Source organism: Penicillium verhagenii (genome assembly GCF_028828195.1).
Source record: "Penicillium verhagenii strain IBT 33310 chromosome Unknown utg000012l_segment0_segment0, whole genome shotgun sequence".
NCBI classification, from domain to species: domain Eukaryota; kingdom Fungi; phylum Ascomycota; class Eurotiomycetes; order Eurotiales; family Aspergillaceae; genus Penicillium; species Penicillium verhagenii.
This window is the reverse complement of record NW_026643176.1, coordinates 1,391,468-1,418,218: the sequence shown is the minus strand read 5'-3', so window position 1 is coordinate 1,418,218 and position 26,751 is coordinate 1,391,468. Positions and strand designations below refer to the sequence as shown.

The 26,751-nt window shown below is 47.7% G+C and overlaps 9 protein-coding genes across 9 annotated transcripts; 2 read left to right on the top strand and 7 right to left on the bottom strand.

Moving 5' to 3' along the window:
* N7466_011180 (uncharacterized protein) lies at nucleotides 1-1,975 on the bottom strand (the record flags this gene model as incomplete). Its single annotated transcript, XM_057170569.1, has 4 exons — nucleotides 1-74; nucleotides 157-1,128; nucleotides 1,207-1,545; nucleotides 1,627-1,975. The coding sequence occupies 4 exons, from the start codon at nucleotides 1,973-1,975 to the stop codon at nucleotides 1-3; spliced, it is 1,734 nt and encodes a 577-aa protein (XP_057016301.1).
* Nucleotides 1,976-6,161: 4,186 nt separating this feature from the next.
* On the bottom strand, nucleotides 6,162-7,555 carry N7466_011179 (thiolase-like protein; the record flags this gene model as incomplete). Its single annotated transcript, XM_057170568.1, has 3 exons — nucleotides 6,162-6,547; nucleotides 6,606-7,249; nucleotides 7,326-7,555. The coding sequence occupies 3 exons, from the start codon at nucleotides 7,553-7,555 to the stop codon at nucleotides 6,162-6,164; spliced, it is 1,260 nt and encodes a 419-aa protein (XP_057016300.1).
* Nucleotides 7,556-9,529: 1,974 nt separating this feature from the next.
* N7466_011178 (uncharacterized protein) lies at nucleotides 9,530-11,086 on the bottom strand (the record flags this gene model as incomplete). The annotated part of the gene is made up of 4 exons (XM_057170567.1): nucleotides 9,530-9,967; nucleotides 10,028-10,398; nucleotides 10,451-10,657; nucleotides 10,834-11,086. 4 exons carry the CDS (start codon nucleotides 11,084-11,086, stop codon nucleotides 9,530-9,532), a joined length of 1,269 nt encoding a protein of 422 aa, XP_057016299.1.
* A 643-nt stretch (nucleotides 11,087-11,729) lies between these two features.
* On the bottom strand, nucleotides 11,730-12,679 carry N7466_011177 (uncharacterized protein; the record flags this gene model as incomplete). Its single annotated transcript, XM_057170566.1, has 4 exons — nucleotides 11,730-11,852; nucleotides 11,942-12,436; nucleotides 12,524-12,565; nucleotides 12,620-12,679. The coding sequence occupies 4 exons, from the start codon at nucleotides 12,677-12,679 to the stop codon at nucleotides 11,730-11,732; spliced, it is 720 nt and encodes a 239-aa protein (XP_057016298.1).
* Nucleotides 12,680-15,300: 2,621 nt separating this feature from the next.
* On the bottom strand, nucleotides 15,301-18,163 carry N7466_011176 (dynamin-related GTPase MGM1; the record flags this gene model as incomplete). The annotated part of the gene is made up of 3 exons (XM_057170565.1): nucleotides 15,301-15,737; nucleotides 15,799-17,808; nucleotides 17,866-18,163. 3 exons carry the CDS (start codon nucleotides 18,161-18,163, stop codon nucleotides 15,301-15,303), a joined length of 2,745 nt encoding a protein of 914 aa, XP_057016297.1.
* Nucleotides 18,164-18,666: 503 nt separating this feature from the next.
* N7466_011175 (glutamine amidotransferase subunit DUG3) lies at nucleotides 18,667-20,004 on the top strand (the record flags this gene model as incomplete). The annotated part of the gene is made up of 4 exons (XM_057170564.1): nucleotides 18,667-18,681; nucleotides 18,774-18,869; nucleotides 18,954-19,686; nucleotides 19,772-20,004. The coding sequence occupies 4 exons, from the start codon at nucleotides 18,667-18,669 to the stop codon at nucleotides 20,002-20,004; spliced, it is 1,077 nt and encodes a 358-aa protein (XP_057016296.1).
* Nucleotides 20,005-20,444: 440 nt separating this feature from the next.
* Nucleotides 20,445-21,472, bottom strand: N7466_011174 (PIG-Y family protein; the record flags this gene model as incomplete). The annotated part of the gene is made up of 2 exons (XM_057170563.1): nucleotides 20,445-21,065; nucleotides 21,095-21,472. The coding sequence occupies 2 exons, from the start codon at nucleotides 21,470-21,472 to the stop codon at nucleotides 20,445-20,447; spliced, it is 999 nt and encodes a 332-aa protein (XP_057016295.1).
* A 1,524-nt stretch (nucleotides 21,473-22,996) lies between these two features.
* On the bottom strand, nucleotides 22,997-24,841 carry N7466_011173 (uncharacterized protein; the record flags this gene model as incomplete). The annotated part of the gene is made up of 5 exons (XM_057170562.1): nucleotides 22,997-23,175; nucleotides 23,251-23,380; nucleotides 23,509-24,156; nucleotides 24,215-24,316; nucleotides 24,461-24,841. 5 exons carry the CDS (start codon nucleotides 24,839-24,841, stop codon nucleotides 22,997-22,999), a joined length of 1,440 nt encoding a protein of 479 aa, XP_057016294.1.
* An 835-nt stretch (nucleotides 24,842-25,676) lies between these two features.
* Nucleotides 25,677-26,751, top strand: N7466_011172 (uncharacterized protein; the record flags this gene model as incomplete). Its single annotated transcript, XM_057170561.1, has 3 exons — nucleotides 25,677-25,727; nucleotides 25,805-25,930; nucleotides 26,023-26,751. The coding sequence occupies 3 exons, from the start codon at nucleotides 25,677-25,679 to the stop codon at nucleotides 26,749-26,751; spliced, it is 906 nt and encodes a 301-aa protein (XP_057016293.1).

Sequence of the window (26,751 nt, the reverse complement as noted above, 5' to 3'; positions counted from 1 at the left end):
TTACTCCCGGGAGACGTCACGGCCGAAGACGCGGGCCTTGACCCAGTCCATGGCGACCAGGACACGGTTGCGGGCTGTGGTATGAGAGTTAGTGACATGATTCAGACGATGAGATGAAAGCAGGGACGAAAAAAGGGAGAGGGGGAAAAAACTTACAGCTGAAGCACATGCTCAAGTAAGCACTGCGCCAGAAGAGGTAGGTCAGGGTACCACCGCTGGCGATGTTGCCGCTCAGCCAGCTGATATCGGCGACGGCACGCTCCTTGCCAATGTAGGCCAAGCTACCCTGGTGGGAGTACTGGAAGGGTCCGATCTGCTTGGTGCGGCGCAGCTGCTTCTGGCGCTCACGGATCTCATCAAAGGTCTGGTTGCGCTCCTCGTCATTCTTGCACAGAGACTGCTGGTTGGAGAGCTGGGTAAGCTGCTTCTCGATTTCATCGGTCTTGGCCATGGTGTTGAAGAGACGAGCGAGGAAAGCACCTTCCTGGCCGGCGACCTGGGCAGTGGGGGCGTAGTTGGTAATAGCACAGTCACCGACGGCCCAAACGTTTTCGGTACCGTTCACAACAAGGTACTCGTTCACGGTAAGACCACGGCGAGAGTCCTTCTGAGCAGGGATCTGACCCATAAGGTCACGAACAACGGGGCGAACAGCGTTACCGGTGGCCCAGACGAGAAGACCGTAGGGGATAGTTTCCAGGGACTTGGTTCCGTCGGGGTTGGTGATCTCGGCCTCAATGGACTTGTCGGTCACGTTCTTAACCATGGTCTTGGTGCGGATGCTGATGGATTCCTCCTTGAAGGTCGATTCGGTGTAGTCAATGAGTTGCTTAGAGAACATGGGCAGAACGTTAGGCAAAGCCTCAACAAGGGTCACATGGAAGTTGTCCTGGATCTCAGGAATCCACTTCTTGAGGTCATCGTTGAAGAAATCTTGCAGTTCACCGGCGAATTCGACACCGGTGGGACCACCACCGACGACAACCATGTGCAGCAGGCGCTTGACCTCATCGGGGCTTTGATCCTTGAACATAGCGGTCTCGACACAATCCATAATGCGCTTACGAATCTTCTGGGCATCGTTGACCTCCTTCAGGAAGCAAGAGTGCTCCTTAACACCGGGAATACCTAATTAGAAGAAAAAAAACAGAAATTGTTAGTTGCTTCAGTTCAGCTCCAAAAAAAAGTGAGCACCGGAAAACCTACCGAAGGTGGCGTTCTCGGCACCAACACCGATCACAAGCATGTCGAAAGGAACCTCCGTTTGGGAGATATCACCCTTGATCTCAGAGTCATCGCTAATGTAAACAACACGCTTCTCGTAGTCGATCTTGGTGGCTTCGGCTTCGTAGAATTTGACGGCGGCTTTCTTCTGGCGGAGGACGTTGCGAATGGGTTCCATGATCGAGCGGTGCTCGATCAAACCGGTAGTACATGAGGGCAGCAGGGGAGTGAACAGGAAGTAATTACGGGGAGAAACAACAACCACATTGTAGTTCTCAGTATCAAGTTTCTTCAGCAGGGAGACGGCACCCCAACCGGTACCTATCAAGCGGAAGGGTAATTAGCAAGGATTGAGAAGAAAATAAGAACAAATCTCCGCATCTGTCGCGAGCTTTAGCTTACCAAGGATAACAAGAGTCTTCTTCTCTGGGTCAGGGTCGCTCTGCTCGACGGGGTGGCGCAGCTCATAGATGCTGTAAGCCAAAGCACCGGTCAGACCGAGACCGCCGAGCCAAGTCAATCGCCAGGCCCAGCGGAGAGCACGGAATCGCTTCTTAGGCTTGGGGGTAGGGGAGGGAGTGGGAGCGGCATCGGCGTAACCGCGACAAGCGACGCGCGAAACGGAGGGAACTCCGGAGCGAAGGGGCTTTGCGCGCAAGAGCTGCGAAGTCGAGATGTTCCGGCGCGACACCGAGGACAGCTGCATCATGGACGAGGCCATCGAACGCATTGCTAGCGTGGTGCCAGCCATTGTGAGTGGAGAGCACACCAGCGGGGGAGCTCTGGGGAAAGCTGGAAGGGTGTGAAAAGGGAGAAGTCAAGTCCAAATTTTGAAATCAAAATTTTGATAAGGGAGTCCAAGGTCCGTTGCTGTTTTAGGCGAATCGGTGTAATCGGTGTGACCGGGAGGGTCGACCACTTCGGGTTTTTTTTTTTGGTATTTTTTGGTATTTTTTTTTGCCCCAAGTCTCAGGTACTTGCACTTATGCTTGGCTTTGTATGGCCCCACTAGGTACTCGGTACTTGTTCTTACACAATGACTCAATCGCGGTATCATTTTTTTTCCTCTATGAACTCGGGTTTTTATATTGTAATTCTGATTCTAAATCTGAAATCTACAATCAATTCCTAATTCCAAAATCTCACATTGAATCAATTGATCAATTGCGTTCTATACAATCTTTGTGTATCCAATGTCGATCATCCATAATGGAGCTTCGAAAGCCGAAGACCCATTTTTATTTTTTTTCTCTCTCTTTACGGAGGACTTTCGGAGTAGAGCTCTCACAGCAATAGTTAACTAACTAGGGCAAAGGGGGGGGGGGAAGTTGACAAAGCAGAAAAAAATTGGAGAAAAAGAAGATGAGGGGAAACTTGCCTAAATTTGCCCGGTGAGGAGAAACAAACCGTCTCCAAACACCGATTGATTCACTCTACATACTAGTAGCTTGATTCAAATGTTTCTTGTCTCCCCATTCACCTATGTATTCCATAACATTCTTTACATGTATATTTACTTCAGTAAGTCCAGACTTTGTTTTTTTTTTTCTTGCCCTAAGAGATTGCCCCAATTTCTCCGATATGACCCGCGTGCGGAGGGGCCAAGCATCAAATTTTCTGTGGCCTAAAATCTCGCTTTGATATGCACTAGTGGACTAAATCTGGGGATAGAAATCCACATAACTGACGGCGGTCCGAATTGTTCCTGCTGCCCCTCAATTTCCCGAGAGTCGGCGCGCTTAGGTGAAAATTGACATGTGACAGCTGCTCTGTGTTGGTTTTCGTAACATTTGAAAGTTCACCTGATGAGAGTTGGCTCTTTACAATTGATCAGAAGATCATGGTGATCTTGTATCAGTGCCAGGTGCACCTATTACTAGTAGTTTCTCAAAGCTGACGACTAACTAAAATAAAATAAAAAGTATACCAGTTGACTTCTATAAGTGGAGCATTCCATAGCTTTTCAATAGTGAGTGATAGGTCCCATCTCATCTACTTACATTCGATTTACATTACATACTACTTCCATCTCTCACCTGGGCACCTAGGCAGGTACGGTGCTCGTGAAGCTTAAGCTCTCTTATCTACCCGCACTGGATATACTCTTCTCTTGTCCCAGGGTTTGTTTACTTTCAATTAGAGGTAAGCCTGAGAGGCTGAGACTGTGCTGAATATGGATGCGGCGAATGGAAAAGCATGGAAGCTCGACATCAACGTTTTCCGATATGTGGTTGCATTTGTAATGGAGACTGGACATTAGGCCCAGCAAGGCTGAGCAGGAACAAGATCTATAATGAAGACGATATGAGAGCCCGGAACCGGGTGCTCAACCCTAACCAGCAACACTACCTTCCCTTTTCTCGCGTTTACCCTCGTGTTTACCCTCGTGTTTACCCTTGTTTTTGACACTTTTTCTTCCACTCAACGCCTGACATGCTTCCCCATTCTAACCCGCGTTTTGACCTCGTCCTTCGCCAATAAGAGCTCCCGACACAAGAAAGATGGCTCCGATCACCCCCGTCCCCCAATCACATAAGGTTGACTAGCTTAACCTTGCACTTTTCGACTACATGAAGTTAACCTCCGAGGCCGACTGGGATCCGCAGAATCATTCCGTTGTGCAGGACATCGACGCTGTCGACGAGCGCCTCGCAGCAAGGCACATTTGTAACACCCTCGCTGTCCATGACTCCCGACATCCAACCAGATAACGTGCCGAAACCGAAAACGTGCCAATATGTGTGTGTGTGTGACAAAGCCGAAAGTTGATCGTATCGTCTTGGTATCGGCTATAGTGAAACCATGGCTCCAAGAGCAAGAGCATGTGTGATGAGATGTAACCATGGGCTGACGAGGAAGCCCTGCGGATTCTCATTGCGAATACGGGAGGCTGCTCTGCAAATCGGTCCGATATGGTATAACGCCATAGCTCTTCCGATAAGATGCTCAAGCGAGATATATACGTCACTTGGGATTGATGATCTCGAGCTCAGCATACCAACAATGATCACGTTAGTACAGCCGAGTAGCAATCCGTATTGACGAATGAGGGCATGTACTGTTGGCTGAGGCTCTGGAAGAGTGGCAGATGGAAAGAAGATGAAGCCGATTGTTGCAGGTGTCTCGATCAGCAGATGGAGCAGAAAACCGAGTGTTCGGGGCGAAACGGTCTCGAAGATTGAACTCATGTTGTTATCGTACAATTGAAGGGAGTGAAGAAAAGGAAATGGACAACGAAAATGTTCCTAAGGCTCAGGTATCTATGGTTTATTTATGGGCCCTTTCACGTTGGAGAAACACGACAGGATCAAAATATTGAATTCTTAGCATATTCATGATCCATTGTCAAGATTTCTATCTCCAAGTAGGTACAGGGATTATTGATTTTTTTTTCGTGCGGTATGCATATGTGATTTTCGAAGAGCACGGACCCTTGGGATAGGCCAGCCATTGCGCATCTTGCAGAGATGCAGGTGAAAATAAGCAATCACGATATATCATATTATCTGGAATGATCAGCGGGCCGCATGTGCATGCCTATTGATACGAATATCCACTCAAACAAAGGCTATGTAGGGGGATAAAACTGCATTTGGGATTTCGCACTAGTTAAGTCTATTGCTTTTCTGCATACAGAGGCGTACATACACTCTGTAAAAGTGCCCAACTTTCATTTCTATCGCTATGCGGCAAGAGCGTATATACTATATTCCTGATTGTGATAACGTTTTGCGACTTTAATTGGCTAATTTGAAGACTGATGTTGAGTTAATGTGCAGTTTTTCTCACCGGGCGGTAGCAAGCAAGGAAAAGCTGTAAAACTCAGATGCTGTTTTTTTAACGCAAGAATCTTTGGTGTAGGTCGCATTTCGATGTAATTATTCGATTTGTGCACTCAGTGCTGTAATAATGCCCATAGTCGGTGAGATAAGCATCGAACCTATCTTATGTATTCAGTAGTATCTAGCGAAAATAGGGTGATCTTCAAGAAATGTTAGGTCTGAGGTCTGAAAGACATTTTGCTCAGGTGCTGCCTTGCCTCACCTGCGCAGATGCTATCGTTGGTGTAGACGAACAAGATTCGCGACCTGAATCCGGATCCATGGATATGTAGATAAGTCATTATCACTTCGAAATATCCCGCCCATTAAGCTGCAAGGGATTTTCCGTGCTAAGACTTTGTATGGATGTCTAGGTCTTGTTAATGCATTTCTCAATCTCCTTATACACGTCTGCCATCGTCGTGGTGGTGTAATAGTAGACAGTAGACAGCACTGAGCTGAGCTATACATGTCAAACATTGAAGGGCTCCAAGACACCATTATAATCTATTCCGAGTTTTCAAAGAACTCCTAGGTCTTCAAAATGCACACACCAAAGCCCGCCTTTATAATTGCCCAAGCAAAATAAGTATTCTGTATGATAGATTGCATAGACCTCGATATCTATAGCATATGGTACTTCTTTATGTGTCTCAATTCAATGTTGACTAACTTCTCTAGTGTCTCCTACACAATGATAAAATTTCTCTGTCGATGAGCTTGTTGTTCGGAGGAGAAAGAGATATACTACGTTCGATACAAGAAAGGGAGAGAGAGACTAAACGAAATGCTGTCTTTATTTGAGAACGCAACAAAAATTCAAGGTACAAAGAGAGAACAAGAAACGAGACGCGCAACGAAATACATGATTGACATAACTGACATGACTGACATGATCGACATGTGATACCAAGAGGTAAGCCTGTGCAGAAGACACCCCACAAGAAGGCACCTCACAATAAACTCAACACTTGTCGGCAAACATTTGGTATGACTCTAACATATAAAGAAAAAACAGAAAACGAGGCAATCCCTGGTCCGCAAACTCGGGCGACATCTTCGTACAAAGTCTCCAAGACAAGTCCTGCTGAACATTGGCATGCTCATATCCACTGTTTAGGCTTTGGCCATCACCACCAACTCCATAGTAATACCAGGTCCAAAGGCCGCAGCGATCATTTTGTCTCTTGCGGGCTCACTAGTCCCTCGCTCATTCGCCAGCTTATGCATAATGCTAAGCACGGTGGCGGAACTGCTATTGCCTCTCTTGGTATAGACCTCGTAGCTCTTCCGCAAATGGTGCATTGTCAATCCCAGAACCTGCTGGGCGAGAAGGATGATGCCATAGCCACCAGGGTGAAGAGCCCAGTCATAGACAGTGGGGTCAAAGTTTGATTTGCTGTCGCGGAGGGATGGGGTAGACGAAATGAGTTCCTTGAAGCCTGATGCCAAACTTGATTGGATGTGCTTAGGAACATCCTTCGAGATGACAGCAAGGTAGCCTGTTTACTTGTTAGCTAACTCTGCCGCTGTAGCAAGATATTTCTCACTGCCACTCACCTGATGGGCCAATGTTGTACTCGAGACAGCCAGCTGAGCCTGGGATTTGAGTAGTCAGACAGTTGAGAATTTTCCATAGGGGCGCTCTTTCAGATCCAATGACGCCAAGACCATTGCTAAGCACCAATGCACTGGCACAGTCCCCGAAAAGTGTCAGTCCAACGTTAGGCCTTTGCTCTTTGACGAGGTCATCTAACTCTCTTCGGATAAAAACAGATGGAGTTTCGCACGCAACCACAAGACATCTAGCTGGCTTGCCCTGTGCCGCAGCGCCGAGAAGGAGGTCATTTGCCGTTCGAAGAGCTGCAACACCACCGGCACAGCCAACACCATGGAGGAGAGTGCGCTGAACATTCTTGCCAAGACCCAGTCTTCGGGACAGGAAGTATTCAAAGCCTGGGTTGGATGTGTTTGTGCAAGTGACGGCAACGATATGGGTGATCTCATTCGGGGAGCAGCCCCATTCTGCAATGGCTTTCCTAGCGGCCTTTTCTGCGAGGGGAACACCGAACTCTTTAAAAAGTTCGTCGCACTCTTGGATAGTCGGTACAGTCGATTGGTGCCATAGTGGGTTCTCGGGCGGTACAGCGCTGAAACGCTCTTCAATTCTGGACCTCGCGTTGATCTCCAACGTCTTTTGGAAACTGGAGGGCCAGATATGTGAAGTCAGTACAGATGCCTAGGTAATGATTCAGGTGAGAACAAGTAGGTTAGACTTACGCAGGATTATCGGGGTAGTGCCTGAGGGCTACGACCTCTAGGATCTCTGGCCCCATCCTGGTGGTAGGATATTCCGATCCTGTCCCAACAACAGAAACAATGGGAGTTCCTTCAGGAACTTCAGCAGTCTTCGCATCATCTCTGATCAAATGATGAACCGGTTCCTTGCTGCCGAGCAAGTAACGGTTCAAGTAAGACCTCCATGAGTAGAAGAGGCTAGACAACGCCATTGTAGAGAAAGTGAGAAATCTTCGATTTGAATAAAAACGGAACTGTTACCGTTGGAAGATGATGATTAGAAGATGATGATTAGAAACAATTGAGTGCACTTCGTCAACACCTTATATAAATTTCTGAGTGCAGATCCCGACCTCGAGAGTTTTGCGATAAATGTTTCTAATCTTCCAAGTAAATTGCCAATCGTGGTGATTCCTCCAGCCCCAAGAAGGAAAATCATGTTTTGTGCATGTAAATACGGCACAAGTTCATGTTGCCGAGGTATTCAAGACGCTGAATTGGCTGTTTGTTGGTGAAATGATTCCAAAATACGCACAAAGTTTCGTTCATATTGAGGTCAGATGTGTATGCACGGAATTTGCAGCTTAAAAAAAGACGCTAAATTCCATTAGCGGCCCAGCTAAGCAATTGCAGAAGGTGGGCATACCCCGGTGCCGTATCGATGCAATGCATTATCTCAGTTCTGAGCTCTAGATGTATGACCGATCACATTCCCTTTGCAGTGGTTCCACCTATATCTCAGGTCAGCCACTATCTTCCAAGGCACGGTCTTACACGACATTCATGTATACACACGTGCAGGATGCAGGACCCATAATTCTAATGTACATACGAAGGCTCAAAGGTCGGTCAACGGATTTCCATTCTCAGGCGCCTATGCAGAGTAATGCCATCCGAGTATTTCGCACATAGGTATTGTTATCGGCACCTGTGCAGGGTCCAGAGGCCCCACCCCGGTGAAACCCGGACACAAACAACATTGAAGAACGTGAAGCTGAAAGGCAAGGAGCCTGTCTACATAGTTCGTGTTATCCGACATCGATCTACACACGTGCATTGAATCATCCACACGTGCATGGACGGCAACAATTTTCCAAAAAACAGAAAAATATATCATATGTTGAAACTCCATTCGACGCCCGAGCCGCCCGACCCGTATCTAGACTTCCAAGGTTGGAATGAATACGGACCTCCGGAATGGCGTTATTTGAACATGTCTTTCCATCACCTTGGTGATAAGGAAACTGCAGGCACTTTGCACATGCGAAGAGCGCAGTGGGATCGGCTGGTGCATTTACAGTATGTAAAGGGGCCCAAGCATTCGTATGGTGCAATAAAAACAACCAAAAACAGGATCTAATGCAGGTCTAGCATATTTGAAGTAGCTTCTCGCGAGGTTGGTATCTGCCCAGGTATATTTCGACCAAGATTAGTAAGTATGTTCTTTTTTGCTTTGGTTGTAAACTTTGAACCTTGCATGTGGAAGCTTTACACCCAGTCAAATCCTACCAAACATCAATGTAGTATATGCAATATTTCAGATCACCATAAATCAACTACGAGAAAATTATTGACATTACTGAGTTCTCAGCAAGATAGTTCTTGATAACATACTATACACCAGACTAGTATACATGTAGATTTATCAATGATTTCTAGCACCAGAGCCAAAAACTTGGAATAGCTTTTTACATATGTTAACAAAAGATAAATCAATGGTAACAAGATCCGGAGGTGATGCATGTTATCCAATATATCTATATTCAAGTGTAATTCTTTCCTTAAAATCACTGAAGTGCTCCAACATTCAATATTTAAAGTGGTTAAAAATGACTTGGTAGTACGATTGATCTCAAGGGAAACAAACATGCTTAATCAATATATGTAACATATTTGATACTTGAATATCTTATAGGCTTGAACTAATCAATTCTCACAGGTTGAGATATTTTTAAATACAATATCACATTTAGTAATATTTTAGGGTGTACCAGTTGACGACTTGGTTGTACGACCTCGGGCAACGGCCGGAAATGTTTCCTCGGAATATTGGAAGGCTGAATTACGTTCAAATTTTAACTACATGTAATAATTTAGAATATTTTGTTTATTGTCATCAATTGATCTGATATTGAGGTGCAATTTAAAAAACGCCTGTGCCGAAAATCTATTACTTAAGCAAAGTCTCATTTCAACTTCAAATTCGCAGCCCAGAATGCTCGAATATACCAGCTCACCTTCCACTTCCGTTTGTTTGCTTCTTTCTCAGTCGACACGGAATCATTCTTCGTCTCCGGCAATGCTAGAAAATTCAATGTTGGTCCCCCAATATCAAGAACACTGAGAAGATCCGCAAAAACTGTCGGGATGTGGGGCGCAATGTAAAGCCCAGCTAACTTGAGCGGCCAGTTAGCTAGTGCCTCTAACCTCATATAGAGAGCTCCTGCATCGCAGATTGACTGCGCTCTTGGCCGTAGACTTCCTGCCCATTTTTTGAGGCCCGCGGTAATATCATCCGATGACGGCATGCCATCTGAGCTCTTCGCAATCGACACAATATGGTTCGCAAGGGATGCGGCGTCGGCAATAGCCATACCAGCACCTTGACCGATGTTGGGCGTTGTCTATCACGTAAAATGTTCAGCAAAGATCGGTATTGTAGGACACAAAAGATATGGACAGACCTTGTGAACCGAGTCACCCAAGCATGCGAATCTACCCCACGTCCACAACTTGCATACTCCTTCTTCCAGAGCAATAAATGAGGAACTTGTCATGTTCTCATAAATCGTCCCAAGCTTGATACCTTCTGCAACATGAGAATCCGCATATTTCTTAACCAGCGCGTCTTGTTCCACTCTCGTGAACTTCGGTACATTGGGATATTGAAACTTTTGGTCCATCTTGGTGAAGAGGACCCAAAAGACCTGGTTGTCTTCCCCAACGTTTGCAAAGTTGGTGAAGTTTTTACCCCAGGTCCGATAGATAATCCCCGGCTTGAGGCCCTCTACTGGACTGGATATTCCAAAGATGCACGCAAACTCAGCCGTCATAGCTACCAATCATGTTAGGCCTATATAAGTCTCATATAATGAAGAAAAACATACCTTTCCTATCTTTCTCAGCCTTCTTCTTCCCTTTCCGGCTCTGCTCCATAAACTTCCACATCTCACCCCGAATGGTACTATGAACTCCATCCGCACCAGCAATCATACTACCGGTGTACTCAGTCCCATCCTCACAGTGTGCAACCACACCAGTATCGGAATGATCAACCCTTATGATTCTCTTGTTCAACAGCACCTTGCTCTTGTCTGGAATATTGTCATACAAAATTCTCAACAATTGCTGCCTTGTCAACCAAGCCATCGGGTAAGAATGCCTAATCTGCCATCAGCCTCTTTTGTGTCTGATACCGAACGGAGTAAAATTGAAGATGCATACCGCTCCAAGATAACGCTTGGTGTATCCATTGAACTCAACAATTCACCATTTTCCTGGTATGTGTAGACATCTGTGCACGGCTTAATGTGTGCTTTGATATCATCGTATATGCCCATTTGATCGTAAATTCGCAGTGCATTGGTGGGAACTGTCAACGCAGCGCCGATTGTCGGATCGATCTTGCCATAGCCTTCGAGTACGAGAAAATCGATATCTGCGCGGGCAAGGGCAGCGGCGAGCGTCAGACCCGTGATTGAGCCGCCGACTATGAGAACTTTGAAGGGACGTTCCTTTTCCATTTGGATTGCAGGGTTGGTGGTTATCTGTTTGTTGGAAATAAATGAGCTAAGTGAAGGTGGTGCTTGGTGGATGATTAAATCAAAAGTAAAGACTCGGAACACGACCTAGGCTAATAAACCAATAGACCAATGCGTCAATACATACTAAGCACTGGCACTATCTCACACCAGCTCGTGGGGTATCCATCTACAGCCTGCGTTCAAGTATCCACTTCCAAGGTTAACGCAAGGGAGACGTAAAAAACAGCACAAAATATGCGTTTACTACTACAGATTCTGTTTTATGATGTCAATACGTATACCGTGGATTTTGAAGAAGTCCGCAGCTGAGAGCTGATCGATCGGGGTACAAGATAATGGAATTATTGCATCGGTTTGCAGCCGAGCTGCATTGTTAGGCCTTAAAGATAGCGTACTATGCCCTAGGGATGCGTGTGCAGAAGCAGGTGGCTTAAACTTCGGCGCACCAGGCAAACCTGCATACTAGTATGAAGTTTTCAATGTTACCAGATATGTGGGTCATGTCGCACCCGCAGTGCGTGGCTCCTGCATTTGACGGCTCAGATGCGTTCTACTCTCGGTTTCCTGATTCTGCATTGCATATACGAAATAAATTCTCGGTTGTCTCGATCTAGTGTAGCTCTCACTCGAGAGAGCCTAAGTAGGTGAAAACAATACGGCCCATCTCAACTGCACCTTCCTTGTTCGCAACCACAAATCTTCTCGTATGGCGTCTTTCCCCGTCGATCATCTCGAAGCCCCAGATCTTGATGATAAGCAAAAGACGAAAGTTAGTTACCAACTCATCGTGCTCTCCGCTCAGCCTGTCACATTAAGATAAAGAAAGCATCTTACCTGCTCCATAGTCCACGCCCCATCCTCCCGGGAATCAAAAGTATGGATCCACAGCCCTGCATTCTCACCTCCTTCACCATCTCCCTCCACAAGGAATCCACTACCATCAGCCCCACCGGGTAAGACTTCCCCTCTCAGCAGCTGACCAATTATCTCCTTATCAATAGCTGTACCGGGATCGAAATCAGGCACAATCCGGCCTGCAGGTCCCACAGTCCCCGCCACCAAACGACTCCGACATTGCCGTGCTCCAAACAAAAAGTCCTTCAAGTGGACCTGCTCATTCCAATCTAGAGCCCTCTGCTCAGGTATCTGTGCCAGACCGCCAGTGGGGATCTGCAGGATCGAAAGATGCAGTTTCTCGTGTGGGATAAGCTGTGACTCAGCAGCAGCAGCAACATTGGAAGAGAGGCTGTCTGGGGATGAGGAGACAGAGATATGCATGGTGACTTCTGCAAGAGCAACTGCTTTGCGTAGAACCCATTTGATTCCTTGCTGAATGGCAGCAGTTCAAATGTTAGTAAACATCAATTCAATGTTGAATGCTCCACCGCGTTTTCAACTCCAAAGTCTTCCACTTACAGCTTTCCATACTGGATCCGGGGGGGCCGAAAGTCGTTTATCCTGATGGTGTTAGCCATAATATATTTCGTAATGTTAAGGCCATAGGGGACGTACAATCACCCATTTTCCCGCGAAAGAACTACCACTGATTATAATATCCGATGGGGTAGCCATAGCAAATGATTGAGGGGAGGCTAAATGTCCAGTTTGAGTTTTGTCGTTTTGAAAGAAAAAGATGGAATGGCGAAGCTGAACAATATTCAAATGTTCAACTTGAGGTGCGAAACAATTTCAGCTAGCGCATTACTCTCTGGGCAGAGGCGGGAATCACGGAATGTAAGGAGTAAGATGAATTGCGCCGTGTGGAGTGGAGACAAGCATTATTCACCAACCTTGGAATAAATAATGTAGTTCGTGGACACGTCAAGTTCACCTGCAGCTAAGGCCCCACATCGAAAATGCAGTCATCGGTGCATATATAGGGAAGTCATATCCACCGAAAACCAGTCCGTGCACACCTGCAGTCAAGCTCAGCTACGCCCCCAAATCGGGAAATGCAAAGATCTGCAGTCATGGCTACGGCCATATACTGAAGATAAGCCTTTAGCTTCCATGGCAGCTATTTGATCTACAATGATAAGCGTCCTCGACAGTTGGAACCCCTGGCGGATCAAGCGGCAATCTTATGTACCAAGTGAAATCATGCTGGTCCCTGGACTTGCGGCTCCACTTTGAAAATATGAACTTGAGTTAACTACGCTTCTTTTTTCGCCCGTAATCAAGGCTGGACCTCGCTTTACTTGTTTCTCTGGGACTCACCGATTTTTCGATTTCCCTTTCTTATCCTCTCTTCTTTGGCATCTGCCCTTGCTTGTGCGACATATTCCTTTTACAACATACCGCCTAAGCAAAAAAGAGCGGTATTGGGCTCTTTATCTAGGAGCAAAGTGCATGATCAATGCTGATAGCCTACTCGAATCGGGCCAATTAGGCGGCTGGGCAGCAATGCCTCAGGCCTGACATCGTCAAGAAATGAATGTCATCACTGACCCAACGTTATCCAAAAGAGCCACTGTGCTTCGGTCGGATTGGAAATCGAACCGAGAGAAGCACAGCCAAAGTGGATTCCTTTTATGACATACTGTCTGGAAAATCGCACCCGCCGATGGATGGTTCGCCCCCTATGCTTAGGGACCACCATCAAACCCAACAGCAAAAGCAAAAGCAGCAGCGTCCTTTGGAGAACACTTCTTTCGGAATTTGGAAGAGGTTCTCCGAACTACTTCCATCCAAAATCTCGAAGATGATCCACTTCTCCCTTGAAAGAAAAGCGAGTCTCTCACTTACTGAGCTGATACATGGTCATCTTATTGAAATAGCAAAAAAGAACCCCTTATTAAGGATTCTATAATAGTGACATGACAAGCATAGACCTCTCTGTGATACTGTTGACTAGTAGCCTTTACTCAATCTCATATATGCTAAATCCTCTTTTTTGTTGAAATTTGGGTTAAGAAACCTCTGACATGTAGTACTTGCACAAGCAGCACTAGAGTAGAAAATTATTACTTAAGATGAACACCTACTCAGTATATACGTGAGACGGGTACATACTCGACACTTGGGATGGGTAGTACTACTATGTCTATGCCCGGACATATGACCCAGCTGCATAGGTACCGAAATAGGAAATTAAAGGAGTACTTCCGTACAATGCCTTTGTTGACGTTTTCTTTGGAACTTTGAATCGAATGGTCCATTCACCAACATTGAATGAAAATGTGCCTGGCTCTTTTGTCCAAAATATTCCATCCAGAAGGTTTCTTTTACCGAAACTTACAACGTAGTTTGGAGATGGAAACTGACGCATTTCGTCAATTCGGATCTGCAGGTCGCTTCAAATGTTCAAAGTATATTTTATATCTCGGTTTATATAAGTTGTGGATATGCAGGCCTCAAGCACTTGAGTGCTTGAGAAGTGTTTCGCCGATAATACATTCAATGTTCCATAACGATACATATACTCTTTGCCAGTCTTGGTGTCCGAGTATTTGAAAAGCGAAGACTCGTAGGGCACAGATTTTAGTATTTTCCCGGATAAATAACATGTTCTCTCTTTTGATCAGGTCGACTCCGTGCCCATATTCGTAACAAAATCCTGGCCTACCCCGATAACTCTTCGCGCGCCATATTTCAAGAATATGTCTGGAGCATTTTCGATTTCGGAATTAGTCGGCTGAGGACAGGGCAAATCAGCTGCGTAAAACGGAAGTTCAATTTTTTTTTTTTTTTTTTTCATGATCGCCTAAGATCAGTCAGTAGAAAGGCAGAAGAATTGCGAGGGACGAGTTGGGGGAAGCATTGAAAACGGGGCGCGGGGCGGCCCGCAGATCCTCTTGTTGGTTCCAGGCTTCCCTCTGGACTACTAACTTCACCTTTAGGAGCAATTCGCCTTCTGTACGCAGGAAAGTGCAATTTAACCTTACAATTAACATGTGGCGGAACGTTGACTTTCAATGTTGTTCAGTTAGGATGAATTCCTGATCCACGAGTAGAATAAATTGGAACAAATATGTACAATAACCAAACCATCTAATGACAGGAAGGGAAATCCCAGCCGGAGCGGAGAAAGAGGCAAGTCAATCTAGGGACAAGAGGGGAATATGAGGTGGCAAGGTATTAAAACTGCAACCAGGTAGAACAAAAAAAGACAGATGAAAACAAAAGGTATCAAGCAGGAAGAGAGTTCGAAAATCGCACATCGAACAAAATCAACAAGGAATGATGGGGTTTTCTTAGAAGATACCCCAGCGGCTACGAGTATCTTTCGAAGCCTGTGCACGATCGGAACCCCGGCTCGCTTTACGGCCATCCAATTGTCTGATGCCCTCAATCTTCTGCAGGGCCAGCTCGAGAAGTTCCTTCTTGCGGATGATATCGAGGTGGCGGCGGACCCGGGGGTCTTCACGAGCGAAGCGCTCGATCTCGGCGTCGGATAGGTGTCGACCGAGTCGCATGTCGAGTTCACGGGGAAAGTTGTAGTAGAATTCGGAGAGGAGCTCGACGTTTAGGAAAAGAACGGCAGTGGATGTGAGTTTGTCTGCTACTACGTCGAGGAAGACCTCGGGGCAGTTGTACTTGTTCTTTTGCGAGGCGCACTGCTTGGAACGGACAGCCATGAGTCTCAGCTTGATGAGATCAGCTCGGTCACGGAGGAAGACACCATCCCGGCCTGGATATCGATGTGTTAGTCAAGAGTTCAAAAGAGAGAATTCCGAGTCGATGTGACATACCTCTCTCCAAAAGAGCAGCACTGAACCCGCCAGCACCGCCTGAGCCATTACCCTCGAGCACGACATCACCCTTACGGACTTTGTCGATAAAAGACATGACATCCTTGAGCTTCCTTTTTCCAACACTGTCCTCAACGTTTTTGGTGGCTGCTTCACATGCCTTGAGCTCTTCCTTCAAAGTTTTACTAACATTTTCACGGCCCTTTGACCACTCTGGGTCCTCGACCTCAATCTCATACTTATAAGGTTTAATGCAGTTTTCGACTTGATCACTTGTACTGAAGAACCGGTCATTCAGGATGCTTGTGCAGGCATCTGTGATCTGTTTGTGGGCACCCGGATGAGTGGCGAACGTGGAAGATGCCAGGAGCGATTCAACGTGGTTTTGAAGAGAATTGGCAACAACTGTTGTAGCAAGTCGACCAATACCCAATTTGGTCAGAGAAGAGGTAGACGCATCGAGCTTTCGGTGCCAATATAGAGACTCGGCATCAGCCTTGGGTAGATCCTTGAGCGGATCGAGCTCTAGCAACGGCGGGCTCAAGTCCTCGACAGGCTTGTTCCAGTAACGCTGCGCCAAAATATCCATAACACGCTGATCCAGTTCATGTTTCAGCATTTCCCGAACCTGGGGCCGGCCAAATGCCTCGGCAAATTCCTTGAAGGCGTGCTTGAAGCTGTCCAGGCTTTCAGCCAGGTAGGATTCTGCGCTCAAAGGCCGATCGTTATATTGAACCTTGAACTCATAAGTAGCCTCTTCCAGTTCTTGGCTGATGCTATCCCGAGTACCTGATAGACTAGCTGCCATGGTCTGCTCAAGAACCTGCATCAGCTTCTTGCGAAGAGTGGAAACTCCCACGGCAACCTCAGATTCTGCTCCAAACTCGGAAGGATGTGCCGAGAAGTAAGCTTTCTCGTTCTTCAGGATAGCGCTGGTAATGTTTCCAGAGCCCCGGGAGAAGAGGGCATTTGTCTGAGGAATTCGGCTGACAACACCCACATATCCCAAGCGAAGAGGGTACTTCTTGTCGGTGAGAACGTCGTAGCCGCGCGCAGGGTCCACGAGATCCATCTTGGTGATGACACCGATTGTACGCTCACCGCGGGGATCCACACGACGACTAGCCCTCAAAGCTGTAGAGTTTGCCAAATCGACATCAGCAGCTGAGATGGCCAGGATAACGTTGGGAGACTGAATGTATTTATCGCAAAGATCGTTAATTTTCTGTTTCAGCTCCGGGGGCTGATCGTGGCCAGCAACCTGAATGTAGCCAGGAAGGTCGATCATGGAAAGATCTGGGACATTAGGCGAATAAATTGACAACTGAATCGGGTCATCCGAGACACAGTCTGTATCCGGCACCGCAAGATTTAGATCGGTCAAGGTGCGCTGGATCTGGGAGAAGTCGGTGATTTTGCCGAGACCCAAGGCTGGGAATTCACCAAATTCCGATTGAGCATTCGGGGTATTGATGAGGGTGAGTTCGATTGGTCGCCGAGTAACCATATTTGAGCCCTTTGGCAAGAACTCATGTCCAACAATAGCCTCCAAAACCGAACTTTTACCGGAAGACTGAGATCCAATCACAACAATCGATGGCAGAGTCAAGGAGCCAGACTGACCGACTGTCTGGAGGATGTTCCGGATTTCAATCATCTTACGGGTAAGAAGCATCATCTGGTCATCCTCGGCAACCTCCTTTTCTTGTCGAGAGTCGTTTTCATCGGATTGATCGTAACCAAATGCTGCAGTCGATCCAGCCGCAACTCCCGCAGTCACTCCGCGGCCTTCGTTGGGTTCCTTGTCCCCTCCGTTTTTAGATTGAGATTCCTCGTCTGCTCGAAGAATCTTTTGTAACCATTCGGGCATCTCTAGGTCTCCCGTAGTCTTCTCCCATCCACGTTGAGTCTGTTCCGCAGCATCCTGTATACCCTGGAATAAGCTCGAGGCCGTATTTCCTGCCGTCTCGCTAGCGGTTCTCAAAATATCCATCGCATAATTTCCAGCCTCTAAAGTAGATTGTTAATGGCCAGTTCACCACATCGTCATTTTGTAATGGTACATACGAGTAGCTTGGTATTGGAAATAAGCCAGGCCGGCAATAGTCGCTCCTCCAAACATAGCCGGGAGCCGAATAAGCTTGAGAGCTAGTTTCGGCAGCATTCTCGTAAAAGAAAAGGCTCGGATAGCAGGCACGTTGTTGTGGATTCCATTAGCACCTATTGGCCAGGCGCGTCTCCTCAAAGTAGCACTACCATCAGCGCGCAGAAGACCTCCGGTCCTGGAGCCTGCATTGTGGATATGGCGAACTAGGCCATTCCGCACCAGCGGAGTAAGTCGATGAGAGAGTATCCTCCCACTCATGGCTGTGATGATGTCGCATTCAAAAGCCAGATGGGAGAGGAAGGTAAATATCATGACGCTTCCCGTAGTCGATCACTGACATCAACGTGACCTGCGCTAGTGGCCGCCTCGCCGACCGTAGTTAAAGGTCACGTGGGTCGATGACGTGCTGTGCAAGGGAAGTGAGTTAGTTGTCTGTTGGGAATTTATTGTTTTCTTTATTTACATTGCATCCTGGTCCCTAATTGAGGCTCATTTTTTAAAGCGAAACTCTCGTCTACTACTTTGCTTGTTACGGCGTGGTGGTTCACGAAGTGTCCTATTTCGGCACCGATTATCGGTGACTCTTCATCTGTCAACGCCCAACCACTGTCCATCAGATTGTATCAAGTCAAGTGTCTTGGCTTCGGAAACCTCTGATATCGCGCTCGTTATCTCATATAAAGCTTTGAAAACTTCCAAACTTTTCAAAATCATTTCTGGCACTTATCCAAGCTGTTGAAAAGCACTACATAATACCCAAAATGTGCCGCTTTCTTGTGAGTTGACCGCTATATCGGTGAAGTGGAAAGCACTTTCTCTACCCATTTCCAAGCTTAAATCCTCAAACAAAAGCTAATGTTGAATGCAGATCTATAAAGGGCGCAACGAGATTCGTCTCAGCAAGTTAGTAACAGAGCCCAGTCATTCAATTCTGACTCAGTCCTACGATTCGCGGCTAAGATTGGTATGTTTTGTACACGAAGCAATAATCCAATCCAAAATTCATTCATTCCCTTACATCCCAAGTCCAAAACTAACCGTCAACCAGGATAACCGCCGCCCTGTGAACGGCGACGGCTTTGGGGTAGGCTTCTACACCGACCCCGCGCTCGGCCCAGAGCCCTGCATCTTCACATCAACAATCCCAGCCTGGAACTGCGAGAACCTAGAACGTCTCGCCTCAAAGACATGCTCCAACCTAGTTTTTGCGCACGTCCGCGCCACTACCGAGGGAGCTCTGGCTGATAACAACTGCCACCCGTTCCAGCACCAGACGTTAATGTGGATGCACAACGGCGGCATCGGCGGGTGGAACTACATCAAGCGTGCGATGGCATCTTCGCTCGGAGACAAGTGGTTCCTCGGTGTGAAGGGAAGCACAGATAGCGAATGGTCGTTTGCGCTTTTCCTTCATCTCCTAGAGCAAGAGGGTGTGGACCCCAGTTCGGATCCTGGCCCCGAGGGCTTCGGACAGGCTTTACTGCGCAAAGTCATGATGAAGACTATTGCACGGATTAATGAGTTCACGAGCACAATCCCGGAAAAGTACGGCGTTTCGGCTTTGGAGACACGGTCATTGCTCAATTTTGCCGTGACGGATGGCCATACTGTTGTCTGCACGCGGTATATCAGCAGCAAGACAGATGAGCCGGCTAGCTTGTATTTCTCGTCGGGGACGAAGTGGAAGGAGGGGGAGTCAAAGGGTCATTTTAAAATGGAGCGCCATGATAAGGGTGCTGATATTGTGTTGGTGGCCAGTGAGCCGATCACCTTCGAGAGACGTGAGTCGTTTCCCCAAATTTTCCCTTCTGGAATTGCCATTCAAGTAAGGAGATTGGTCGTTCATGAGCTAATAATTTTTGATAGACAATTGGGTCTCGGTCCCTACCAACTCGGTAGTCACCATCCACAAACAAACAGTACTCCTTCACCCAATCTTGGATGAATTCTACAGTGATGATCTGAACCACGACCGGTCGTCTTGCTATGCTTCTTCCAAGGGCCTTGTCAGCACCGCGCCTGGCAATACAGTTCCACCGCCAAGCGACAAAGAAAACTGGGCCTCCAAGGCGCCTCATGCTGCCGAGTGCGCTGTATAGGAGAACGAACACTGTCTTTTGTCATGATAGAAGCGATTTTTCAGAGCGGTAAAAGTGAGGAGATACCAATCTAGCGGCAAGTTGGCGTCATTGGGGCTTGGTTTTAGATGCTTTTATGTGCGTGCAAGTGTGGATGGTGATATTTTCGGGTTTAAGGAAATTTGGGACAAATTTGTGATATTTCGATGGAGTCATACTGCTTTTAAATACCAACTTGAGTTTTTTTTTGAAAAAAAAGGGACACCTGAGTTTGACATATTGATGGATGCACTATTTACTAGTCACATCCAGATCTTCAGCCTTGCACATGTGCAAGGTTGGAAGTAGTAGTCATCTATAAATGTATAATAGTATCCCCAGGCCAAAGTTGAGAAAAGTGTCATATCAATTATATTATACATAGTATTACTAGTCAAAAAAGGGGTATCGCATATGCAGAATCAACTATCATCTCCAGATATATTCGCATGCTTGAAATACTTCATTCCAACCCAAGCAACAACAACCCAAACCCACGACATGACGGCCGTAAGAATAATCAAAGCAGGATAATACCCCACGATGGGAAGTGTGGGATCATCCTCCAACTCCGGAGGCGCATAGGGCGTCTCTCCAACATCCCACGCCCAGCTCCAGACCTCAAAGCAGCTGCCCATCCCCACAACGAACACTAGCCATGTCACCATGAGGATGATCCAGCCCCACGATTCCGTCTCGGAGTAATCCCATGTTATATCTGCGCTGCTGGTCATCTCCACAGGGTGCGTTGCTAGCGGAGAGGACTTCGCCCGGACGGGGCGGTACGTCGTGTCTGGTTGGAGAGGGTAATAGGAGTCCGAGCTGGAGGAGGGGCGGGGAATGTGGAGGGATGTAGTTGTAGCGGAGGGATTGGAGGTACTGGACGTAGTTGAAGAGTTATTCGTGTTGATCCGCGGGAAGGAAATAAGTTCTTCATCGTCGGTGGCTGTCTCTTCGCCTAGGAGATCGTTGTTCTCGTTCGTGGTATTGGAGGTATGTTGCGCGAGACCCTGGCGCCTTCGCGCGACAGTCGGGCGGGGACTCTTCAGCGCAGGATTAGGACGGAACCAACTTGGTCGAGCGGGGTTTTCAACGTCATTATCGAAGCCGCCCCTGGGGGAGGCGAAGTTGTTGTTTTCCATCGGCGGCGGCGAGGGGGCCTTGTTCTTCGGGGAGAGCGCAGTCCCGGCGCATCATCATCGCCATCATCCCCAGTCTGGAAACGGGGGGTCTCCGCACGAATGGCATCGGCACTCTTGCTGAAAGCCCTTTTATCGCGCGACTCGAGCCTTGTCCCCAGCAATGCAGTTTTTCTTAATGAGCCTCGACGTCGTCTCGTCCTTCGTTGTTGTTGGATAACCGCTGCCATTGCTTTCCCACGTTCCGACACATCACTGTTTATCTGGGGCATGTAGGAGGGCAGGTCCTCGTTGTCGCCATCGTGGTCCATGTTGCGTGTGGATGATTGTGATTGTGTCGCTTGGCTTATTCGGAGAAAGGAGAGCTTTGAGAATAGAGAGCCTGAGAGGCTGCGTTTGTGGGTGGTGCTTCCGCTGGCGGAGCGCGTTCGATTGGATAATCTGTCGGTCGCTGCGAATTCCGTATCGTGACCCTCGCTATCGTCCATTGATGCGAATGGTAACCGAGAGCTGGGTCGCAGCTCGAAGCTTTCAGTCTCCAAGCATAGGTTATTTCGGCGCAGGAAAGCGCTTGATGGTTCAAACTTGGGCTAGTTCACATGGTGTGATCCGGGGAATCAGGAGCTGGGGTTGATGCCTGCCGATTCAGGCAGCACGTATGGTATACGGAGGCGGGTTGTTGCCCAGAATGTACTAGTTGTCTAACTAAATTTTGAACTGTAACTTTCTGGTGATAGCTTCAAATGTTGGGAGACAACATAAATGGAAGATCTTGGAAAAAAATCATAAGGTCCGGACAGCTCGAAGCAAGTTGTGGAAATTCCATTTTAGCAAGCTGAAGGGATTCTGGCAACCTCCGATCAAGGTAGTAACACTAGATCGCGGAGTCTAAGCACCATGCATAAGGGCAACATAGGTGAGACAGAAATACATGGGCGACGCTTTAGGGATATCATGATGCAGAATAAAGAAAAGGAAGAAACGAACAAATTGGTATATGGGCTAGGAGACCAACGAACAGAGAATAGAGTAAAGTGAAAAAGAAAGATCAAAAACCGATCATGTCAAGCACTTCAAGGAAACTCATCGCGGCATATACGAATACTTGGTGGAAGAAGAACTTTCCGTAAGACCAAACTGTCAACCGAGAAGGAAACCATGGCAGCCCATGATCGAGCATATTTTGAACGAGAAAAAGAAAGAACACCATGAACAGTATTCAAAAAAGTAAGAGCCTAAGAAAAGAAAAAGGGAAATATGAAAAAAGAAATAAAAAGACCACGACGACGAAGCAAATTTGATACAGCACACCGGACATGTACTGAGAACGATGCAATAAAAAGCTAGCAAGACAAATGACAAGAATATATCAAGCAAAACCAGTAGAGACAGAGTAGGGAAGTCACTTTTTATTTAGAGCACTGCATAGGAATCGAGAGTCCAAGAAACCCTTGAACAGGTGCTTGCACACTCGAAAAGGGATGAAAAGAAAGATCAAACCAACAAAGTGGACTTGGGGTATTCGGTGCACATCACACAAATTCCATTGCAAAATGGGAAGAAAGAAAAAGGCAGCTCAGTCGCTTGAAAATCCACTTCAAAGGGTAACTTCAGAAGAAAACTAGAAGAAAAGAAGAGAGAAGAGGGGGAAAGAACAAGATAAATAGGATGAAGGGTTGATAGGAGTAGAGGAGAGGTTATAGAGGTAAAAAAGCGATTCCAAAAATCGCAAGAATGGCTTCAGCCAGTGAGAGCCGGTATCAAGAAACTGCACATGGTTGGATGCATGCACCGGTACAATTGCAACCTTGCCTCAGCAGCAACCTTAAAGGAACTTACGCCTGGTAGCCTCCATTGAAGTTGTTGTTGGACTGGTCCCAGTTACCAGACGGGGACATGGGCTGGCCACGCCCATAACCTCCGGCATTGCCCTGAGGATAGCCCTGTCCAGGCATACCAGGTCCGCCAAAGTTATTGCCTTGTTGATCCCAGCCTCGGCCAGCAGGGGCAGGACCTACTCGTCTGTCAGCAAGGTTGGATGGGGATTTTCTAGAAAGATGGTTTTGATGTGTACTGAGATTCGACTAACCTTGATTCATGGGATTTTGGGGACCACCGTACTGGGGGAAGAAGCCAGCGGGGCTGTTGTTAAATCCGGGGTTGGCCTGGGGCGCAGTGAAGTTATCAAACTGACCGGTAGGAGGTCGGTCCTTGCCCCACTGTAAAGGTCATTAGTAAAAACAAAAATAAAACAAAATATAGAAAATAGAAAATAAACGTGGTTGACATATGACAAATGGGGAAGGGGGGGGGGGGGGGGGGGGGGGGGGATGTTAATCCAACATACGCTGCACTTGAGAGGACGGCCGTTGACGTTGTATCCATTGAGCTGGCAGATGGCCATGGCGGCGTTCTCATGCGAGTCCATCTTGACAAAGGCGAATCCTCGGTCGGCTTGAAGACGAGTCTCAAGGACATAGCCAAAGTTCTGGAACAGCGGGATCAAGTCGTTTTGGGTGGTATACGGGGTCAGGTTGCCCACGTAACAGGTAGTCTGCCACTGTGGGGTCTGTGTAGCAACCATGTCGTAGCTCTGAATACCCTGGGTAGGGAAGTGGTGGTGGCCGAACGGAGTGGTGGGGGTCATTCCCATAGCAGCCATGGCCTGTTGTTGAGAAATGGACGGTTGGCCCTTCTGGTTGGCCCAGTTGCAACGAATGGCACGAGAGCCCAGCCACTCCCCATCCATCGCATTTAGCGCCTTGTCAGCCTCTCCACGGTCGCGGAAGGCAACGAATCCGTAGCCACGCGAGCGACCAGTCTTCATGTCCCACATAACACGAGCCTCGGAAATGGTGCCGAAGGCGGAAAAGGCTTGCAACAGGACGTCATCGTTGACTTCGTTGCTCAGGTCGCCGACGAAGATGTGGAAGTGGTTTGAGGTATCCTCCTTGTTGGTGTTGTTGCCTTGATAGGCCCAGTTGACACGGATTTCCTAGGATACGATTAGAGTTGATCACTAAGCGAAGCCAATCCGGGGTAAATAAACATACCGACTGGTGAATGCGACGTCCGTTCAAAGTTTGCATGGCTCTCTCAGCGGCACCGGGGTCATCGAATTCGACGAAGCCGTAGTTGTAGCCCTTGTTGTTAAACTGCTGTAAAGGTCAGCTCTCGACCGCGCAGGAAGCCATGATCATTTTAAAATGTCAGGTGTAGGAAAGGAGTTGAGAGGTTTCCCCTACAGTTGGGGTCGCATCCCGAAATTGGCGAGGGAGCGAGTTATCGGAGTCGCTCACATTCTTGTCGGGGATGATCTTGACGCTAACCACGTGGCCAGTCGTCTCAAAAATCTGCTTGAGAATGTCTTCTGTCACACGGGGGTCCAGGCCGCCAACGTAGAGAGCGCGCTTGTTGGGCTCGGGGGCCGCCCGACGCACATAGCCACCAGCGCTTGTAGGAGACATCATGGCACCCGACATGGGCGAGGTCATGGCCGTGGGGATGGGGTTGGTATTCTGGGGGATGATCACCGGGGGGCGTGGTGGCGGAGGCATGTGGGACGGGTTGGCCTGACCGTTACCCTGAGCGGTCTCGTACTGCTGGTTCTGAACTCCAGCAGCAGGCTGGGGCGCCGACGGCAGCGAGGAAGGAGTTGAAGCCGCAACGCTTTCAGCCATCGTGTATTCGGCTTTGAAGGATGGGATGGTGGGACGAGCGAGTGTTGCAAGATCACGAAGCACAAATAAGCTGGGAATAACGCAGAGGTATCGGTAGAACGACGAGTCTGGCGTTAAGACAATGCAGAGCTGTTGAGAAAGCACTGGCAGGAGCAGGAATGAAGACGATCAATAAATATAACTATAAAGGTCCGTTGGTTTTGGAGGTTGAAGATGCTGATGGATGAGTGTCCGAATGACGGAGAAAGCTAAGTCGATCCAAACAAAGAGCCAAGACAATCACAAAAAAAGGAGTTTGTCGATAGAGACACTCTTTTCCTGACGCAGAGCACCGTTGAAAGGATGTATATAGTCGATGAATCAAGGAAGGAAAAAAAACCGAAAGGAAGGTTTTTTTTTCCTGCTTTTTTTCAGGATTGGACAAAGGTCGTCAACAGCTGGAAGTAGCGATAAAGGCGCTTGAGGGATTCGCGTGAGATCCGAGAAGGAGGAGAAAGGCGAACAAAGATGAATCAAGGAAAGCCGGTATAAAACACACAAACACACACACCAATACCGACAAGATCGCGGACGAGGAAGCACAACACGAAAAGGGAAAAAAAAGGATGCACGGAGAGAAAGAGGTGTAAAGGGCGCTGCGATGTTTAGCGGTGGTTTAGCGGCTAGGGGCTCCCCCACCTGACCTCAACGGGATTAGCGCCCAGTTCGTGTGTACAACTCTTCTCCGTACCACTTCACTTTCTTCTGTCCTTCCCTTCAACTTCGCCACTTAATTGATATATCCTTTCTTTTCTTTTTTTTCTCTACGTCTACATCTGGTCATATTTTCCTCATTATGGAGAACCCAAGCTCCTTGACTGAGCTCTCCACCTTGGTGGAGCGGACTGTACGCGCAATTCTCTTTTTCCCTCGTCCCTTTCTAAAGAGGAAAATTAAAGATCCAGATCGCTGACATGTATCTAGTTACTTGACACTGGTCGATTATTTCGAAAGTCCGGCTCTATGCCTGCCAGTACACATTTACAGCGTTCAATCCCATCATATTATGAGAGTTTTCAGGACGCTTTAGATAATCTGTCTGAGCAGATTGTGAGTTACCCCAGCACTGCAACTGTCTTCCTTTTTTTTTATTTGAATCTTTTATCCGTTCTTTTCGAGAATCTTCGCTGATATTCCCATAGTTCATCGCCAAAGCGTTCTTGGAAAAGGACTACGAGGCGATCAAAGCACGTGAGGCGGTGCCAGTTACAGAAGATGTGGCGATGAGAGATGTAGATGAGAAGATGGTGCAGGACACCCAACCTCAACCAGTGAACGTGAAGATTGAGCTTGGCACGGAGCCCGGGCCGGAGATCAAGGCCAAGGCTGAGAATGAGCCGCCCGCTCCCACTGAACCCGCCCCTGGGCCAGAACCCAGTCCGGATGCAATTGTGAAAGAAGAAAGCCAGACCAATACCAAGGGTCCCACGGACCAAGCCTTCGGTGCTGGCACCGACGGGATCAATTTTGATTCGGTCCTTAATGAAACTGGCGGGCCTAGTTCCTTTCAACTTAGCCTGGACTTTGGCGACGATGATATGGGGAACCAAGCTTTCCTCTCTGGGACGGCATTCGGCACTAGTGCGCCCGGGGAAACTCCCGGCACTTCACAGCCGGAGAATGCTACGGCTATGGCCCCTGCTGGTGGGGGTGCATTTGACATGGAGCTCCAGAAAAGTGAAGGCGAGCCCCATGCGTTCCCTGATCAAGGGAATTCAATGGATGATCTGATTGGACCTGGAGAGTCTAGCTTTGATGATCTATTCATGGAGACTGAAAATATGGGCGAGGATGGTACTGGGGATCTCGATCAGCTAGAAGGGGATAGTTTGATGAATCTCAATGAGCTGGAGGATAATTGGTTTAGCTAG